The sequence below is a fragment of the Asterias rubens genome, chromosome 11, assembly GCF_902459465.1.
Source record: "Asterias rubens chromosome 11, eAstRub1.3, whole genome shotgun sequence".
Classification (NCBI taxonomy): domain Eukaryota; kingdom Metazoa; phylum Echinodermata; class Asteroidea; order Forcipulatida; family Asteriidae; genus Asterias; species Asterias rubens.
The window spans coordinates 8419023-8441047 of record NC_047072.1 but is presented as its reverse complement, the minus strand read 5'-3'; the positions used below and the strand labels follow the sequence as shown (position 1 = coordinate 8441047).

The 22025-nt window shown below is 39.5% G+C and overlaps 1 protein-coding gene across 1 annotated transcript in view; it reads left to right on the top strand.

Moving 5' to 3' along the window:
• The window catches only part of LOC117296378 (protein MMS22-like), a 57130-nt gene that overhangs the window by 33506 nt on the left and 1599 nt on the right, over positions 1-22025 (top strand). The window contains exons 19-32 of the mRNA XM_033779257.1: positions 2215-2348; positions 3114-3204; positions 4161-4255; positions 4810-4930; positions 7144-7239; positions 7683-7893; positions 8461-8562; positions 9062-9232; positions 15371-15493; positions 17744-17842; positions 18944-19009; positions 19598-19644; positions 20455-20598; positions 21227-21361. Of these exons, the coding sequence (XP_033635148.1) occupies positions 2215-2348; positions 3114-3204; positions 4161-4255; positions 4810-4930; positions 7144-7239; positions 7683-7893; positions 8461-8562; positions 9062-9232; positions 15371-15493; positions 17744-17842; positions 18944-19009; positions 19598-19644; positions 20455-20598; positions 21227-21361 (1635 nt within the window). The remainder of the gene's footprint in view (positions 1-2214; positions 2349-3113; positions 3205-4160; positions 4256-4809; positions 4931-7143; positions 7240-7682; positions 7894-8460; positions 8563-9061; positions 9233-15370; positions 15494-17743; positions 17843-18943; positions 19010-19597; positions 19645-20454; positions 20599-21226; positions 21362-22025) is intronic.

Here is a 22025-nt window from a genome sequence, read left to right as displayed (position 1 = left end):
GGGTGTTTAAATGGTTGATAATGACCAGTGTTTATAACCGGCTGGCTTCCGCGTGTCAGGTGTGCAGGAATAGAAAAAAACAAACAAAAATACAAGTAAAAGATGAAATAAAAATGTGTATGAATGAAACTGATGGAAAAGATCGAGGCTCGATTAAAACAATACTAAAAACGAAAAACCTTATTAATACACAGAGCCGAACCAAAATGAACTTGCTAAATGGCCTTGTGACAGCTCACTTCATCACTTCAATACAAAACAAACAACTTGATGCCGTGGCAAGGTTTCAAGAATAATGCCCTGAGATGTTTCCTCTAAGCGTACAGGGTGCCTATCACTGAGTTTGTGAGTGAATGGGAGTCATTAGGAATGCTTTGAAATCGAGTGGAGAAAACAGCTATAGATTGATGGGTTATTAAAGGCAGTGGACACTATTGGTAATTGTCAAAGACTAGCTTTCACAGTTGGTGTATCTCAATATATGCATAAAATAAACCTGTGATAATTTTAGATCAATCGGTCATCGAAGTTGCGAGATAATAATGAAACAAAAAATAACCCTTGTCACACGAAGTTGTGTGTGTTTAGATGGTTGATTTCGAGACCTCAAGTTCTAAATCTGAGGTCTTGAAATCAAATTCGGGGAAAATTACTTCTTTCTCAAAAATGATGGCACTTCAGAGGGAGCCGTTTCTCACAATGTTTTATACCATCAACCTCTCCCCATTACTTGTCACCAAGAAAGGTTTTATGCCAATAATTATTATGAGTAATTACCAATAGTGTCCACTGCCTTTAAAGGCAATGAATACATGGTCTGCCGTGGACGTTTTTAAGAACTGACAAGCATGACAAATTAGTTTACTAGTCCGTATTTTAAGAAATAGGGATGCTTTCCAACAACCAACCAGCCAAGCCGATCTAAGGCCATGTGTTTTTTCTTAGTTTGTATTAACCCTTCTGCTGTTTGAATCCTGTATAAATGTAGATGTGAGCAATAAAAGTAACAATTTCAAAGTGTTTTAGCCGCGTTTTTGAGCTTTCAAAAAAATTTGGAGTGAATAGTACATGTATGTCCTACACAATCTGAGAAACGTTAGGGCCTACTGTCTCAGATTCAAATTTAGGGTCATAAAAAACGAATATCTTTCTACATTAGCCGCATTACCATGAAGTGAAATGTTTCTCAAAAAGCTTTGTACAATCTGAAGCTGCTGTAGGCTTTTAGCCAAGAGTTTTTATTGCCATTAAAATTAAGAGTGATTCATAAATACCCCAGACAGTTTCTCTACTACTATTGGTGGAGAGTGCGTCACGTGGGGGTGTTTAAATGGTTGATAATGACCAGTGTTTATAACCGGCTGGCTTCCGCGTGTCAGGTGTGCAGGAATAGAAAAAAAACAAACAAAAATACAAGTAATAGATGAAATAAAAATGTGTATGAATGAAACTGATGGAAAAGATCGAGGCTCGATTAAAACAATACTAAAAACGAAAAACCTTATTAATACACAGAGCCGAACCAAAATGAACTTGCTAAATGGCCTTGTGACAGCTCACTTCATCACTTCAATACAAAACAAACAACTTGATGCCGTGGCAAGGTTTCAAGAATAATGCCCTGAGATGTTTCCTCTAAGCGTACAGGGTGCCTATCACTGAGTTTGTGAGTGAAAGGGAGTCATTAGGAATGCTTTGAAATCGAGTGGAGAAAACAGCCAGAGATTGATGGGTTATTAAAGGCAGTGGACACTATTGGTAATTGTCAAAGACTAGCCTTCACAGTTGGTGTATCTCAACATATGCACAAAATAACAAACCTGTCAAAATTTTAGCTGAATCGGTCAGGAACTTGCAAGATAATAATGAAAGAAAAAAATGCCCTTGTCACACGAAGTTGTGTGCGTTTAGATGGTTGATTTCGAGACCTCAAGTTCTAAATCTGAGGTCTCTTTCTCGAAAACTATGGCACTTCAGAGGGAGCCGTTTCTCACAATGTTTTATACCATCAATATTCTCCCCATTACTCGTCACCGAGAAAGGTTTTATGCTAATAATTATTTTGAGTAATTGCCAATAGTGTCCACTGCCTTTAATGAAGATATTTTAATCAAAGTAATCTGTGAACATTTGATTTCAAAAGGTGGTAGCTTTTTTAATACAATATTGCAGATTATTATACTGTAATTGATATAATGTTTGACATTGACACAGGGAAATGAGCAACAAATCTCTGGACAGCAGTAGGAAGAGTCAACTCTGGGGATTGATACTGAGTTACATTGAGTCTACACAGGAAGTGTTTGATGCTAGCAACAAGCTCAGTTTATCAGAAGAAAAGCTCATCGGTAAGGGAAATGACCCTGGAACATTTTATCATAACGGCAGACATCTGTGGCCATCAATTAAAAAAACATACATCAAATTTTCCTGAGTCCCTTGTATCATAACACAGAAAGCTGCCCCGATTCTTTAGAAATCTGTCCATGTTCTGATGAATGAATTTGAAAGTCCCATCATGATGGAAGTTTTTATTAATAAAATTCTGCACGTACAGCCCCGGTGAAGCCTTGGTTCTATGGGCTGTACATGTAAGTGCCAAATTCCAAGAAAAGAAGAGCCATTAAGTTTGGCCCTGTAACAAAAAAATGTCCTAATCGAATTTGGTTAAGAGCAGTCACCAATGAACAATTTAGAGTTTCATTCAATATTCTTTTTAGCATTCAGTAAACATTATTGAGTTACTTTTTATGTGTTATTTAAAAATCTTTGAACTACTGTGACCAGAGGGCCCAATTTTATAAAGTGTATTTTAATCAGATCATTCTGCTTATTAGCACGAAATGAAGGCGGTTCCAGCCACAGCAATTTAAACTGTACGGTATTTTGGCTGGTTACCTATTTTTGCTAAGCCAGATAGTTTTCTGTGCATTGTAATTTTTGGTGTTGTGCTTTGGGCCCTGCTTTATATGTATAGTGAGCTTGAAACAAAGGGAGTCAAATTTTAAGCTGCCCAAAGCTTTTGTGAAAATTTGAACATTAAGGTCAAATTTTCAACACATTACTTTGCTGTGATTCAGTGAATAGTGATTCCTTGCCTCTTACTGTTTTAGGGTGTGGCTTAAGGAGTTTGCTGGATGCATCATCTGATCATGAGATGCGAACACTCTTAACATTCACACAGACAATCATGGCCAGGCACAGGTATGTATTCAAGAATTGATGATGTTTTTTCTTTTTTTGCGAGACTCCAACCACAAGAGGGTGTTTCCAGCTTTTTCAAAGCGACTGATGCTCGGCAGTTGATGGAATTTTGCAGAGAAACTGAGGGGGTCAGGTTGGTTTTTACTACTGAAGTGGTTGTGGGTGTGATCAGTGGTCTTGGCTCTTGTCTTTGAGCAAGTTACTTAAGAATCTTTGCTTCATCTTTGGGATGGGGCGTGAAGATCTAGGACCCACGTGTTGTCAGATTCACCCAAGTACACTTATTGGCAAGTACAGGGTTTGTACAATAGTTTCTGACATGGGCCCAATTTCAAAGCGCTGCTTAGCACACAAATTAGCTAAGCATGAAATTTCTTCCTTGATAAAAACAGGATTACCAGCCAAATTTCCATTTGTTGCATAGTGCTTGTTACTGGTATTCAGCTATTGTTTGCTTATCCTGAAAATCACACGAAAATTTGGTTTGTAAACCTGTTTTTATCAAGGAAGAAATTTCATGCTTAGCAAATTTTTGTGCTTAGCAGCTATATGAAATTGGGCCCTGGTTGGCTGCAGATTGTGCCACATCAGCGTGTTAATCCTTGTTTTCTCCAGAAGACGATCAGAGCATACTGATTGAAACGTCGAGAAACACCAACAGTTCTTTTCAGAACTCAATTTAGACACAGTCATTACATGGTTTTACCGCAAACCTTTCCATATCGTTTTTCCACCATAAAAAGTTTAAAATCCTACTTAACCCTTACAAGGTACATGCTATATTAAATGGGTCTCATAATTCAAAACTAAAACCTATGACATGGGTTTTTGATTGGCGTTCTCATCCTGGTAATAAGCACAGTGTTGCTATAATAGCTACTTTATGCCCCAGTAGCTCCGTGAAACTAGGTCTTGTTGGCTGTTATGATATTTGAATCCTTTTTTTTTCTCCCCAGAATTTTGTACAAGCAAACATTAATGCAGAGGTCGGCATCTAACATTGCTGCTGAGACGTCCACAGATAACGATCTGTTGATGCAGAAGTACAAAGGTAAAATAGAGCACTGCACTGTTTTCTGATTCATGTTGGTCTTTATTTGCTTGCCTACATGTATTTCGCGTAAATCAACCCTAAATTTGTGATTAACGATTTGGGTACTTTTTTGAAATGTTCATAGATTTACATTAAACTTACAGGGTTTGGAGGTAATGATAGTGGAAAGCTTTCTTTCAAATATTACTTACTGAGGTGCTGTAGTTTTTGAGAAATGAGTAAAACATTGTCATGAAAATCCGTTTGTACATGCTTCAAATAATTTTCGTCTCACTCATGAGACGAAAATTATTTTCATGACATTGTTTTACTCATTTCGCAAAAACTACAGCACCTCATGATCAGCATGTTATATTATCGGGGAAGCTTTCTACTATCATTATCTTCAAACTGTGTAAGTTTAGTGTAAATCTGTGGACATTGTGTTTTTTGTCCTACATTAAGTACATACACCCTTTAAGTTGGCATTTAACTTTTCTTTTGTTGCTAACTGTTCTTATGTGTATGTGTGTAACTATTTGTATGATTGATTTGTTTTTACTTCATTTCAGGACTTGCTCAGCTTCTGTGGGACAATGTTTATCCATTCATCAAGAAACATGCCACAACTCAGACTCCACCGTTGGAGCTTGCAGATGTAGCCACTGGCTTCACTCTGCTGGCCACAGACTTGTAAGAAATTCTGATATTTAATTTTGAAAAGATTAATGTGTCTGACCTCTGAAAATGTGTATAAAAGTACAAAGGGATCTTCCTTAATTTAAATCCACTTCAGGGACTCCCTTACCAGACATTCGATCGTATTAGCTATAGGCCATAATCACTAGATTTCATTTAAAATTATAATTTATTATACCTTGGAGAACTTTTGTGGTAGAAACTAATTATGTTTTGGACAGGGATGCCAGTTTTCCGGCTATTGCCGGAATTCCAGCTTATTCAAATTTTCCCAGAGTTTTTCTGGCGCTACGTGTTTCATTAGAACGGAAATGTAACTTAAAACGTTTTAAATGCTCTTTAGGCTAATACTTTAGCAAATATTTTTTCAGGCTCTGAAGGAAAGAGTCACTGGCATCCCTGTTTGGAAAGATCATCTTGTTAATGCTCAAACGCATTATCTGTGTTTTTCTTCCATCATCTATCTTAAGTGCTGCACTCTGGGTTCATCTGTTCTGATAACCGTTTTGATAACCGTTTTTGCAGGTTAAAGACACTGGACACTATTGGTAATAGTCAAAGACCAGTCTTCTCACTTGGTGTACATGTATCTCAACATATGCATAAAATAACAAACCTGTGAAAATTTGAGCTCAATTGGTCGTCGAAGTTGCGAGATAATGATGAAAGAAAAAACACCCTTGTCACACGAAGTTGTGTGCTTTTAGATGGTTGATTTCGAGACCTTAAATTCTAAATCTGAGGTCTTGAAATCAAATTCTTGGAAAATTACTTCTTTCTCGAAAACTACATTACTTCAGAGGGAGCCGTTTCTCACAACGTTTTATACTATCAACCTCTCCCCATTACTCGTTACCAAGTAAGGTTTTATGATAATAATTATTTTGAGTAATAGTACCAATAGTGTCCACTGCCTTTATAAGAGAGGTTTCGCAAGCGTGTGGATACAGATACAGATACGAATATGATAAACGTATCCGTTCACGTCAGCCACGTGTTGGGTTTTGTTGCGCAAAATATAGGTATGTGTCACTAGTGCACTTGAAGGCGCTCGCATTCATCATGAGTGTTTTTCCCACAAGCATGACGGATAGAGACCCCGTGTTTTATACACTGCAATTTGTCATCGTTTTGCTTGCAAATGACTGAAAAAATTATATCTATATCGAGCACGACACCAGTGAAAGCAATTCCAGGGGAAATGTTTTTAGTCTGGGACAAAAAGACAACTAAAAGTCTGCAAAACAGTATCCGTTTTTCTATGACGCGTATGAGCTCCTGTATCCTTATGGAGTTTTACGTTGGGGAGATTTTGTTTCGTCCATTACTTTAGTTTAATGTAGTTTATGACCATAAAAATGACATATGTTGTTAAAAATGTAATACTAATTAACATATATAAAAGTAAAAAAAAAGTCAACATAATAACGAAGAAAAACCGATATTTAAACTTGACCTCAGGTCAGGTTACTTGGTAAAAATTTAGAATTTGTGCCCATCTCCGATCACGAAACTTACGCAGACGCTTGTTTTGGTCGCGCGGGGTGAAAAGCCTTTTCGTTGGTCGTTTAGGCATTTAGGCGTCGGCTTCCTCTTTAAACTGCATCACGCGTTTATCTAACGCCCTTACAACCATCATGCATCCGCGTATAAACCAGCTTTGAGTAGTTTTACATTCGGGCGTAGATTTACAAAAGGGGCTTCAAAGAATTTAAGATCAAACAAACATCCTTGTCCCAGAGTTTTACTTTTGTCTATACATAGACTTTAACCGATAATTGTGTATTTGTTTGAAAGGCTAATTTAAACAAGCTCTATAGTGTATTTTTGTTGTTCAGATTCGTCATTAAGAATAAACTAAAGCAAAGATTTGATTCATAAGTTCTTCAGTTGTCGTGTTTTCTCGCTCCGGTGCGCGCGAGACTTGCACAATCTTTTGTCAATACTTACACTAGGACCACACTGCACTGTTTGCTCTTTATAATGGTACTAAGTCCATATCTGAATTGGTGGCTTTGGCTACAGCTTTGACGCGAAAATCTAGCCATAGCCACCAAAAGAGAATTATTTATATGGTATCTCCACAAACCTCACTTGATCAGTTATTATATTAGTGTTTTTTTAGCAGAAAGTTACACAAAATACCAGAGCAGATACTGATGGAAAAGGTTGGATGTTATTGCTGTTGCTTTTTTTGTTTTTTGCAGAAAGTTCCCTGAAATACCAGATCAGACACAAGTACATCCAACGCCAATGGAGTTATTTCAGTACTTTGGTGTGGATAACCCTAAAGTCCATCACAGGTTGGTCATATCACGATATTGTTTTGAGTCTCTTGCCCGGCTAAAATGCTTGGCCAAAATTTGTGAAAGTTACAACTTTATCCCAAGTTTACCTCACGAATGCCTCTTGAAAAGGACGCACAATTCGTGAACAAAATGTGTTCTCTTTGTTCAACCTAAAAGAATATTACAATCAAGTGCTGTGTTATCAAGTTTCAATTTCTGGGTCATTTGAGTGTGTATTCTAGATAAGTCATACATATATTTTACATATTTAATCAGGTATTTAAAAACTTTTTATCTTTGTACATTATGCCATTACTTTGAAGTAAAATCTTTCTCAAAATGCCTTATACTATCAAACGCTGCTCCACTCGACCAATAAGAATGAATAAACAGTCTGGAATATCTAAATCTGGAGTAGAAGAAAAGTTGACATTTGAGTTTCCCTTGTTTCTTTTCAGCATCACTGTGCGGTATCTCTGCCATCTTCTGCCGAACCAATCCTTCACAGAGAAACTCCAGGCTGGAGTTGGCCGGGCCAAGTGGTCTTCAGCTCTGGTTCATGCCTGGCTACGATGTGGTCTGCACAGTCCGCAGCCCAGTCATCAGATGCAAGAACTGACCAGACTTGTGTACAAGCTGGAAGATGTGTCAGCTATCATTAATAGTCAGGTTGGTAATTGGAATGATTTTTGATTTTGGGTTGAACAGAGAAAAAATTCCTAGAGCAGGATTTGAACCAAAAACCTTCGCTTAACATGTCAGCGCTCAACAAACTGAGCTATCCTAGCCCCATGTTGGAGGTTATTGGTTCCAAACCTGTTGTAGTAATTTTGGTTCATTCCCAAATCATTTAAAGGTTTACCTTGTCAGAATCTCTGGTGGATGTTTTTTAATTTGTGTAATTATTTTTATTATATCTTTCTGATAATGAAACTAAGGAACCTTCAAAATTGTCTTGCACTGTGACCCGTAGGCCTGAGCCTGTGAATTTCTAAATCTGGGAGGAAGCGTCAAACTTGGGAAAACCAGATCCGCCTGCAAAGCTCCGGTCTTAAAAGCAGGGTTTGAACCATGGTCCACAGAGGTGAAGGGCAAGGACAAAATTAAGTTTATAACTTTAGTTTTCATAATTTAAGCATCATAAACTTTTGACTTGCTTTTGACTTGCTGTTCAAATGGTAAACAAAAATTAGATCATAAATGAAAACCAATTTTGTTTTTTTCTTTCATATTCAGTCACATGACTCTACCAATGTGATGGATGGCACAGGGAACCAGCATAAACACAGCATGTTACAATTCATAAAAGCTCTCGGTTACCACTTCAACTCTGCACAAGTAAGTCATTGATCTCTGGCACTCATGTCACCCAGGCAGCTACAGTCTGCGCGTAAATTCTTTATGGTATTTATGTAAATTAGGCATGTTCCTGTATGATGTTCCAGAAGAAATAAAGCAATTTTACCACTAAAGACCTTAAACTTATGTTAACAATCTGTCACCACTGACTGTTCGTCTTCTTTTTAAACTCTGCCAAATGAATACAACACATTGCCTTGGAACTATAACACCCTACAATATAGTCTAGTTTTAATCTTTCAGACTGTGACTGTGGGGAACCAACACAATAAAGCACCTGTTCTGCCAAATAACTTTACTGAGATTGCCCCAGGAACCCTCCCCACTCTCTCCGCTGGCTCATCTGCAATTTTTCTTAACTTTTGTTGTCTCTCTTTTTTCAACTTTTGAATTGGATTAAGACATGAAGACAACAAAAAGTTTGCATCAAACTTTTGTTGTGCTGTGCCTGTCATTATTTCATTTTCTCCGGTTGTAGGGATTCCAAGAACGCTTGCAGAAGAGACAAACCATTCTGTCGTACTTTGGTGACCTGGTCGAGTTGATTCAACCCATGATTCGAACCATGAGGTCAGCAGTTGACCTCCTCTGGATCTATAAGGTCATAGGTCATATTGTCAAGTATTGTGCGAGTGTTCTTTATGTAAAGGTAAGAGGACATACATAATTTAATTTAAATCTAGATGCCAGTCTTAGTTTGGTGTTAATTCGTATTAAAGGCAGTGTACACTATTGGTAATTGTCAAAGACTAGCCTTGCACAGTTGGTGTATCTCAACATATGCATACAATGTAGAATAACAAACCTGTGAAAATTTGAGCTCAATCGGTCATCAAAGTTGCGAGATAATAATGAAAGAAAATAACACCCTTGTCGCACGAAGTTGTGTGCGTTTAGATGGTTGATTTCTAGACCTCAAGTTCTAAATCTGAGGTCTCAAAATCAAATTCAGGGAAAATTACTTCTTTCTCGAAAACTATGGCACTTCAGAGGGAGCCGTTTCTCACAATGTTTTCTACCATCAACATCTCCCCATTACTCGTCACCAAGTAAGGTTTTATGCTAATAATTATTTTGAGTAACTACCAATAGTGTCCACTGCCTTTAATTAATTAGTTCAAATAAGCATTTGTTGGACGGCCTAACTCATTTGACTCAATTACATGGGAGTTTGATCAAATTCATTGCCCATGTTGGGCTTTGGCTTGAACCTGCAACAAGCTTTTTAATTTGACTATGCGCTCTGCGACCAATCATGCAGGGACTGTTTTAAAACTTGCTCAAAACACACAAATTGCAAAACACCCATTAATTTTTGTTCCTAAAAATTATGATAATTTTCCATAAAGATACTATACTCTTAATCATGTTAAGTTTATAGGCAACATATGTACGTCAAAGCAAAAACACTTTGGAAGACTTTTCACACCTCCAAGTCATAGAAATCATTTTAAAATTGTGTTTGAAGTACCCTTTTGAATTTTTTTTAAAAATAAAAGTGGGTAAAGCAATGATTCTCTGATGCAAATTTAACAGTTTTGGAGCGAGACAAGTTTATTGGAGCGAGACTTGAACCAACGACCTCTAGATTAACGTACCAGTGCTCTACCAACCCAGCCATCCAGCCCTATGTTGGCGGTCTCGCTGTTAGTGATGGCTGAGCAGTTAAGAGCACCGAATTCAAACTCTGGTGTTTCTTATCAGCAGAGTGTGGGTTCGAATCCCCAGCCGTGACACCTGTGTCCTCAAGAAAGACACTTAACCATTGCTTCGTCCTTCGGATGGGACATTAAGCCGTTGGTCCCATGTGTTATGTAACGCATGTAAAAGAACCAAGTGCACTTATCGAAAAGAGAAGGGGTTCGCCCTGGTGTTCCTGGTCCGATTGGCAGCAAATTGCGCCACAGCATCTTGTAAAGCATTACATGGTGCTATCAGAATTAGGTCTCATAATTCAAATGTAGTCCCACAATCTGGCAGGAAATAATGTATGTTACAGCGCCAGGAGCGTCACTGGATGACGGACAAGTGCGCTGTGATAACCTGTTGTTGATTATTGTGTTAGCGCCCTCTATTGACTGTTTGTAGAAAGGGTGTTTTGTAGTTGTGTTGGCATCCATCTTGTTGTTTATTAAAGTCATGTACACATGGTTCGTTAACCTAATCCAGTGAGTTAAAGCATGGTTAAAGTCAGTAATTGAAGTTACTACATTTTGGCGACGAGGATGGGATCCTGCTAAACAGGGAGAACATCCAGAAGAAATATCAGTATGAATACCTTTGGGAATATCGGTGAATTTCAAGATGAAAAGGACAGTGAAGCATGGCCTCTGTATGTGGAACGATTGAAGCAGTTTTTTGAAGCGAACGATGTAGAGGATGCTGGTAAGCAGAGAGCTATTTTATTAAGTGTTTGTGGTGCTGACACATATAAGTTGATATCAAGCCTTGTAGCACCAGAAAAACCAGGAGAAAAGACTTTTGATGAACTAATATCGATTGCTAAGGATCATTTCAACCCACTTCCCTCGGTAATCGTTCAGCGATATAAGTTTAACACACGCATTCAGCAACAAGGAGAGACAACTGCAGAATTTGTTGCTGAATTACGCCGTCTCGCACGACACTGTGAGTATGGGTCTACACTAGAGGATATGTTGCGTGATCGCTTAGTATGTGGCTTAAAGGATGAGCGAGTGCAACGAAGGCTGTTATCAGAGCCCTCCCTTAAATTCAAGAAAGCGTGGGAAATTTCACAAGCCATGGAGCTAGCCATGAAGAATGCCAAAGACCTTCAAAGAAACCTCGAGTCTTTGCCCGTATCAGTGGCCGCTGGACCCCTGCAGCAAGCCAATAAAGTTGCTAGTAGTACCAGCACCAGGGGGCCTAACCAAACAAGGCCATATCCACAACAAGCACAGCCCCACAAACAAGGTACACACTTCACTAAATGTTATCGATGTGGACGCACGGATCACTCTGCAATTGATTGCAGGGTACGTTCGTATATTTGTCATAACTGTGGGAAACAGGGACATCTAGCCAAAGTTTGTCGGGGTGGTAAATCGTCTCACACCCCAGTAGCGTCAAAAGTTCACACGGATAAAGCGTACTGCATGGAACCTGACTTCGAAAACCCTGTGAATGCAGAAGCTAACTATACAATGTATAAAACCTCGGCACAAAACAAAGAGCCACCGCTTATCGCAAATGTACTGATAAACAAATGTAAGGTCTCAATGGAAATTGACACTGGTGCTTCTGTCTCCATTATGAGTGAGACCACTTATGACTCCATATTTAAGCACGAGAAACCTTCACTTCGTACCGGGGAACACGTCGAGTTACGAACTTATACAGGCCAGAAAATACCTGTGGTTGGTACGTGTTCAGTTACAGTAGAACACAACGATCAGAAGACTCAACTCTCACTTCTCATTGTGTCGGGTAAAGGACCAAATCTTCTCGGACGAGATTGGCTGCGCCATCTTAAGTTAGCGTGGCAAGAAATTCACCATGCCAGGCACACTGATTCGACTGCTGAGATTATGAATCATTATGAAGAGTTATTTCGGGATGACTTGGGTAAACTAAAAGGACAACCTGTAAAAATAAATATCAAAACAGATGCAAAGCCCAAGTTCTGTAAGGCGAGAACCGTGCCCTTCTCCATGAAAAAACAAGTGGAAGATGAACTCGATAGGCTCCAAAAGAGTGGTGTCATTGAACCAGTAACATTCTCGCGTTGGGCAGCACCCATTGTTCCAGTTATTAAAGAAAATGGGCAGATCAGAATCTGTGGAGATTACAAGGCCACAGTAAATCAGGCTGCTAATGTTGACTCATACCCCCTCCCTCGAGTGGAGGAATTGTTCGCTGCAATGTCTGGTGGTCAGACATTTAGCAAGCTCGATCTCAGTCATGCTTACTTGCAACTTGTACTCGATGAACCTTCGCGTGAACTTGCGACAATTAACACTCACCGTGGACTGTTCCAGTATACGAGAATGCCTTTTGGAATTTCAGCTGCACCGGCCATTTTCCAACGGACCATTGAAAGTTTGTTAGCTGACATTCCCCAAGCAGTGGCATTTCTCGATGATATCCTTGTTACAGGTAAATCTGAATCAGAGCACATTGCTAATCTTGATCGAGTACTTACCAGACTACAAAGTGCAGGCCTCCGACTGAAACAGGAGAAATGTAAGTTCTTCGCACCAGAGGTAGTTTACCTCGGACATCGGATAAATGCAACAGGCTTGCATCCCACAATGGAGAAGGTGCAAGCGATAAAGGATGCGCCAGTCCCCCGTAATGTAACTGAGTTAAAATCCTACCTGGGTATTCTCAACTACTACGCAAAGTTTTTGCCCAACTTGTCGTCGCTCATAGCCCCTTTGCACTGTTTGTTGAGGAAGGACACCCGCTGGTCATGGGACACAGCCCAGGATGAAGCCTTCCGTGAATCTAAGGAATTGTTAGTTTCAGCTCAAGTTCTGGTGCATTACAACCCAGAGAAGGAGTTAGTGCTATCATGTGATGCTAGTCCATATGGTGTGGGCGCAGTGCTGGCCAACCGAATGTCCGATGGAACAGAACATCCAATTGCGTATGCATCACGTTCCCTGTCTCCACCAGAGCGTAATTATTCACAACTAGACAAGGAAGGATTAGCAATGGTCTTTGGAGTAAAAAAGTTCCATCAGTATGTGTACGGTAGGAAGTTTGTGATATCTACTGATCATAAGCCGTTGCTCGGTTTATTAGGTGAAGGGCGAATGATACCCCCCATGGCATCATCCAGAATTCAGCGGTGGGCACTTACACTTTCCGCTTATGATTACCAGTTGGTCTACAAACCAGGGTCATTAAATGGTAATGCCGATGCACTGAGCAGATTACCATTACCCCATACACCTTCGCATGTACCAGTTCCAGCGGATTATGTCATGGTCATGGATCACATGGAGTCAACACCAGTCAGCCCAGAGAAAATTCGCCTCTGGACAGGCCGAGACCCGGTATTGTCACAGGTGCGATCATTTGTGATGAATGGTTGGCCAGCAGAATGTGCAAATTCAGCATTGCAGCCATACATCTGTCGTAAAACAGAATTAAGCATCCAAGACGGCTGCATAATGTGGGGGTCACGTGTTGTCATCCCCCCACAGGGTCGCCAGCGTCTTGTGGAGGAGTTACATGAATCGCACCCTGGAGTGTCGCGCATGAAATCGTTGGGTCGCAGTTATGTATGGTGGCCCTGCATGGACAAAGACATTGAGAGTAAAGTCAAACAGTGTTCGCCATGCCAAACCTCACGTCAATCACCACCAGTTGCACCACTGCACCCATGGGAGTGGCCCCAGCGTCCATGGTCACGCCTTCACGTGGATTATGCAGGTCCATTTATGGGACGAATGTTTCTCATAATTGTTGATGCACATAGCAAGTGGCTAGATATACATGCTATGCATAGTGCAACGTCACTGGCTACAGTAGAGAAGCTGCGTCAGACCTTCGCGACACATGGATTGCCAGATATTATTGTTTCCGATAATGGCAGTAATTTCACCAGTGCAGAGTTTCAGGAATTCTTGAAAAGGAATGGCATTAAACATGTCCGGTCCGCGCCATTCCACCCATCATCCAACGGGTTGGCTGAGCGTGCAGTTCAGTCTTTTAAGGCCGCAATGAGGCGTATGAATGAGGGTACTGTTGAGACAAAGTTGTCACGATTCTTGTTCACGTATCGCACCACGCCACATGCCACGACAGGAATTTCCCCAGCTCAATTGTTGATGAATCGTCGACCGCAGACAAGACTTGATTTGGTCCGTCCGGATCTACGACGTCGAGTAACCAACAAGCAATGTGCACAGAAGGAACATCATGATAAACACGCAAAACCTCGCTCGTTTCATGTGAACGACACCGTTTATGTGCATAATTATGCGCCGGGCCCTAGATGGATGGCAGGGCGTGTAGTATCATTGTGTGGCCATCTTATGTACACAGTCCGACTTGAGGATGGTCGTGTGTGGAGGCGCCATGTTGATCAAATGCGTTTTCGATATGTCTCAAACACACCCAGTTTGGAGCCAAATTGGCCCATTCCTTCATCGGAGAGGGAGGAAATGGTTGGTGAACAACCACTTGTACAGATTGACAGTACACCATCAGTGGAAGAGCCAAGTCCAATGCCAGCAGAGCAGACTGGCTCACAGAACACAGAACCAGACATTGAACTTCGCAGATCCACACGCGTTCGCACCAAACCTGAACTCTATGGATTTCCAGATCTGTGACTCTAAAAAACACAGTTCTTCTTTTGTTACCATTGAAACAGTTGTTGATTAATAATAGTTCCTCATGTAACAGTGGAACCAGCCAATAGGTTAATGCATGTTTTCCTTCAGACCTGTGAAAGTTGGTTCTGAAACTAATTCTCTTGGATTGAATGTTCTAGTGTTCAGGTTGTTATTTCCTTAAAGTTGTTGTGTTAAGTATTATCTAAAGGAGGAGGAGTTGTGATAACCTGTTGTTGATTATTGTGTTAGCGCCCTCTATTGACTGTTTGTAGAAAGGGTGTTTTGTAGTTGTGTTGGCATCCATCTTGTTGTTTATTAAAGTCATGTACACATGGTTCGTTAACCTAATCCAGTGAGTTAAAGCATGGTTAAAGTCAGTAATTGAAGTTACTACATGCGCTTTATAAGAAGCCACAATTATTATTATTATTATTATTAATTTAGCAGATGTTTAACGGTTAATCTTCTTGTTCTACTAGGGCAAATCACAGTCACAACTTCCAGGCATTCTGACTGAGCTTGTACTCCCACCGGCGCTGTTCAACCCTAAGAAGAGTCTACCACCACCCATGCTGTCTGCCATCAGGGAGACATTACATCTGGTAAATAATTACAGAAAGCTTAAAGCCATTGGACACTTTCGATAAACAGTATTGTCCAAAGACCCACACTTTGTGTATCACAACTTATATATAAAATAACAAACCTGTGAAAATTTAGGCTCAATCGGTCATCGGAGTCGGGAGAAAATAACGGGGGAAACCCACTCTTGTTTCCGCACGTTGCGCTGTGTCATGACATGTGTTTAAAAAAATCCATAATTCTCGCTATCGAGAATTGATATTGTTTTAATGTTTTCTCAAAAAGTAAAGCATTTCATGGAATAATATTTCAAGAGAAGTCTTTCACCATTACTTTCTGTTAACCCTGTAAGTTATTTGTAAATCTTTGAACTTTTGTTCTTCTTTTCTGTACCGAAAGTGTATAATGGCTTTAAATGGTCTGATGCATTTAGTAATGACTCTGAAATTAATGGCAATAAAAACTTATGTGGTCAGAAGTACAGCAGCTTGGATGGGAGACTTTCTGGGACGATAGAGGGCAGCAGACTTACCGGGTAAATCCATTGTTCTCAGAATTATGCGCATGTTCAGAACTACGTAAACAATGGAAATTTACCCGGTATGTCTGCTGCCACCTAGCGTTGGAAAGTCTCCCATTGGATGGTACATGTATAATGCATTTTGAGAAACATGGTAACGGAAAAAAGTCATCACTTTTTATACCAACCGTTTAAGTATAAGTCGGATTGTGTATTTGTATAGGGATTACTCTTCTTGCGTTGAAATGAAAAAATATTCACAGGTTAATTTTGTATACAACTAGATTTCTATAGGGCTAAAACAATTGAATGGTCCAATCCATCACACCCATTCTTAAGGACCTTCATTGGCTGCAACACGGGCTAGAATTGGTTTTGAAGTTTTGGTTCTGACTTATCCATGTATCCATGGTATTGCCCCTGTTTATCTTCAAAAGCTTAGTTCAGGAGTACAAAACAACCAGAAATCTGCGATCTTCAAATAAATCCCTACTGACTCCCCCTGTTATCAAAACCAAGTCGTACGGTTCCCGCTCTTTCCAATATGCATCAGTTCAGTTACGGAACAGTCTTCCAGAGGTTGTCAAACAGGCTGAGACATCAAAACAATTCAAAACCCGGTTAAAAAATATCTGTTTACTTTGTACAATAATTGTTGATTTCCTTTTATAGCGCATAGGGACCTCACGGTGATATGCGCTATATAAGAATGGTTTTATTATTATTATTATTATTGTTATTAAAAGCCAAAGATAAACATTGCCCTAAAAGACATTATGAGCCTTACTCTACATTGTGACATAAACTACCCTGAGTGACATTGTAGATCATAATAATAATAATAATAACACAGCATTTATAAGGCGCACTAAATCTGGTATAAAACCATTCAAAGGCGCCGATCCAGATGGAAAGGAGGGAATTCTCAAGTGTTAGGGGAAGCAAGTGTGAACAGGTGTGTCTTGAGTTGCTGCTGAAAGATGGAGATGTTATGTATTTTCCGGAGGTTTTCAGGGAGTGAATTCTAGAGCCTGGGTGCTGTAATGGAAAAACCGCTGTCCCCGTAGCTGGCTAGACGAGACCGGGGAACAAGGAGCATGTTGCTGGTGAATCTAAGACCCGGTCTTGTAGTACGGGGAGTCAACAGGTTTTGAATATAGAGTGGGGCTGAACCTTGGAGTGCCTTGAAAGTGAGAATGATTATTTTGAATTTGATGCGTTGTTTGATGGGAAGCCAATGTAGATTATAAAGGATTGGAGTGATGTGGTCATGCATTGTAGATCATAATTTATCTTGCTGTGGACAATATGAGGTTTAATATATTTAATTACTCAAACTTGAGTCAAAGTGGTCAAGATGATCAATGACTTGGACATGATTCAAGATGGTCCACAACTCAAACTCATACTTCAGTCAAGATTGTCAATTGACTCGGACTTGGGACTCGGATTTGATCATCAAGACTTAACTGCAAAATTCTAATTACCTGTAAACATATTTAAAGGTCACAATATTAAACTGGTCTCTAGCGACCGGTCGGCACATGGAAGATTTAATATTTAAAGAGGCCTACTTTTAAGCTGAAGTGACTAAAACCTTTGTGGCTCAAGTCAGACTGGAGTCCAACTCTTAAAATTGTTGGACTCGAAGATTGAGAGCTCAAACACATGACTGGAAATAAATGTTATATTGATTGATTGATTGACTGCTCAACACCATATTTACTACAGCATGTTATTTTTGTTTCAGTTTATGGAGGGACTGGCTAGTCTTGATTTGCAGCGAGATGACTTCATCCAACGCAAGCTACATGAGTTGGTGCAGCAGTATTTCCTACGATTCCAAGGGGTGAGTTTGCGTGGGTATGAAATGGAAGGTTTCATGTGTTGATATTTCCTAGAATTTCAGGGGTTGAGAAAGAATTGTTGTTGAAAAATCCCTGCATTATGAATAGGTATTATGTTAATATAAATTTGTGATCCGATATTCATTGTAATTGTTCCTTGGTGTAGATTCAGTTATATCAGAATAAGTTCCTTTTGCATTTAAGACAAATTTCCTGGAAAGTTTAGACTAGAAATTTAGGAATAACATTTGCCACATTTACATTTTTAAAGGGTGGCTGCAGTTTTTTGTTTTTTTATTCATTTAAACGATTAAGCATGACTTTTGAAACCTGAAATATATTTTTATATTTTTTTTTTAAATGCGCAAGTATTTTAAAAATGGTTTTCAAGAGATTAGGGGAACTTACCCCGCCCCTAAAAAGGAGCCTTCATTTGCATAAACGTGACGTCATGTCGGTAACCCGAGCCGTCGGGCCCCCTGGCTGTGTGCATATAGAGACATTTGCACTGTGTGGCCTGGTACCTAGGCGCGTGTAGTTAGGGACCAGACTCCTTCTGCCAACGATATGTTTGAATTCCCGACATGACGTCGATGGTAGGGGGGGGCGGTAACAATCCACAAAAGGGGGGGCATGACTTATTCGCTAATTACGCAAGTCAGATATGTCGGGAATAAACAAAACACATTTTATTGATGTTCAATACATATATCAGAAATAAATGACAGCAAAAGTAACTGTTTTATTTGAATTCACTGCAGCATCCCTTTCACCATGGCAAACTGGGAACGGATTTAATCCATAATCCCCCCCCCCCCGCACACTAAACTCAGGCATAATAAATATTCTGCCTAAAAAATAAGCATTGGTTGTTACATATCCACAAAGACAATTATTCAAAAAAAGTGTTCCTACCCTTTTACGTGTCTCCATTAATATCATGCTTACAAACTAGAGCCAATGTCTGTTTTTGTTATATGACTGGGTGCTGGACCACATCAATATCTGCTGGTATATAGAGTCCAGTTTTAGTCCTATATTACATGGATTTTAAAATCAGTTGTACATGTACATTATGTATCTTAAATTTTTATTAATTACAGCAGAAAGCTTCTTCATTAATGGCTGGTCCATCCTCGGCAGTCTCAACGCCAAATCACCCCATTATGGTAATGTCAACTCTTTACTTCTATGAACCCCAAACAAAGATGTTTTTATATTTATTTTGTTTGTTCATATGTTGAATTCGCACAAGTACAGGAAAATCATCTGAATTTAATTTATGGATTTTCCTTTCACAAAATCTTACTTTTTGAAACACTTCCTATTAAATCTCTGTTAAACAAGTTAAAACAAAAATACATGCATCATTCTTAATATTCACAAAGGAAAAAATCCCTTCACAAAAATCAAATATAAATAACAAACCTGTGAAAATTTAGGCTCAATCGGTCATCAGAGTCGGGAGAAAATAACGGGAAAACCCACCCTTATTTCCACACCTTTCGCAGTATCATGACATGTGTTTACTATAATCCGTAATTCTGGATATCGAGAATTAATAATTGTTTTCTTGTTTTCTCAAAAAGTAAAGCATTTCATTTAATAATATTTCAGGAGATGTCTTTTACCATTACCTTCTGTAAACCCTGTAAGTTATTTGTAAATCTGTGAATTTTATTTTTTTGTTCTGTTCCGAAAGTGTATAATGGCTTTAATAACACAGGGTACTTTTTTGTTCCTCCGTGTACCCACAGGTATCATTGCATAAATCCTGCTCCAGGCAGCTCCATCCACAAATCAGGTATCAACAGATTTTGCTTGTTCATGTCAATTCATTCAAGTTTTCTACTACTTCTTCTAATACTACTACTACTCTATACTACTAATAATACTATAAACTCTTGTATTCACCCCTTGCACGCACGTCACATGCTGCACTACTACTACTCTATACTACTAATAATACTATAAACTCTTGTATTCACCCCTTGCACGCACATCACATGCTGCACTACTACTACTCTATACATGTACTACTAATAATACTATAAACTCTTGTATTCACCCCTTGCACGCACATCACATGCTGCACTACTACTACTCTATACTACTAATAATACTATAAACTCTTGTATTCACCCCTTGCACGCACATCACATGCTGCACTACTACTACTCTATACTACTAATAATACTATAAACTCTTGTATTCACCCCTTGCACGCACGTCACATGCTGCGACTGTGCCACGCTCACCATTTTTGTGGTCAATAGGTTTACATGTACGTGTAAACGCTGTCTCGCCTAAAATGCGCACTTCACTGAATAACGCACGTTGACATTGACCACCAAACTGTGGCGCATCCAAGATTATTCTCATGATGACGTCAGGGTGAATAGGGTCAATAGCTCAATACCAAAGAGTGATCAGTGCGCTTCAAACATTATTACCCCTGGGGCGGATTTCACAAAGAGTTATACCTTGCTTCTGCCTTTTCTTCAACGCTGTCAAATGCTCTGATCTAGCCGTAGCTGTAGCCGAGGGTTGCCGTTTTGGACAGGGCCTTACTCTGAAACCATTTCTAATTCACTGCCTTTATTCTTCTGTGCAGTATGCTGAGAGGCTTAGCCCTGAAGGTAATACGGCAGCACTATCTTGCCTACCATGGCCAGCAGCCTCCTAGTCATTTACCTTACACCATGGCCTTCCTACAAGAACTCATCAGACGTACTTACAATCCACAGCAGGTCGTCAGGTAAGCTCTATTAATTTTTTTTGTTTTACCCATACACCGATGTGTGTTAGCACTGTATACTCAGTACTTTCCCGCGGAGTCCTGTGAAAAAATATCACAGGCATATTACTCGGGTGGGATTCGAACCCAAATTTAACATCTATTGTAGGTAAGCTCTAAATATTTCCATGGCTGTTGATGTTGGTTCCATGGCTGTTAACGTTGGCTGTAGTGGTTAGGTTCAAGTATAGAGTGTAGACTATTACATTTTTTTTGTGCCAGTGTTTTTGCCCTTACTGGAGTGAAAATATTAAACACATCTACTGTAGTGTTAGTTGCCATGTTCACCATAGATGTTGACAACGTTTTTTTATTAATTTATTTTAATAGAGAGACACAATATGGACATCAAAAAACAAGAGGGCTAGATACCTCAGTTGGTAAAACATTGTTTGTACTCTGTTTTCATGAAGTATGGAAATAAATATCAGTTTGAATGAATGAATAAGTGGCAGCACTTTAATCTAGGGGGCGCAGGTGTCAATCCTGCCTTGGTCCATGTTTCTTTGTTCAACACAAAATGTTGTTTCCACTGTGACTGTATCCTCGGAGATTCTAACATCGTCTTTCGGTGCTGTTATTTTTGTAGAGATGCTGTGGTGTTACTAGCCACAGTACTAGAGTATCTTCTTCTTTGTGATGTGGCATCAGTCAAGAAAACCATGTCGTCTCTACTAGCCGCCATGATGGATGCATGCAAGAAGGATACACCTCCTAATCTACAGTGAGTATCGCTAGCTTATCAACAAGGATTCCTCTGGTTATCTTTTTGGCTGACCTTATTTACTAATAATAATAGGCTCTTATACAGGGCTTTATCACACCCCGAGGAATGTTTCAAAGCGCTCATTATTTTGTCTCTGCAAGGTAATGTGGAGCTACTTTTCGAGACCTACATATTCCTTTTTAGCACCATTGGTTTACAAGATGCAGAATGCTGTCAATCAGACTAGAAACCTCTTATACAGGGCTTTATCACACCCCGAGGAATGTTTCAAAGCGCTCATTATTTTGTCTCTGCAAGGTAATGTGGAGCTACTTTTCGAGACCTACATATTCCTTTATAGCACCATTGGTTTACAAGATGCAGAATGCTGTCAATCAGACTAGAAACCTCTTATACAGCGCTTTATCACACCCCGAGGAATGTTTCAAAGCGCTCATTATTTTGTCTCTGCAAGGTAATGTGGAGCTACTTTTCGAGACCTACATATTCCTTTATAGCACCATTGGTTTACAAGATGCAGAATGCTGTCAATCAGACTAGAAACCTCTTATACAGCGCTTTATCACACCCCGAGGAACGTTTCAAAGCGCTCATTATTTTGTCTCTGCAAGGTAATGTGGAACTACTTTTCGAGACCTACTCCTTTATAGCACCATTGGTT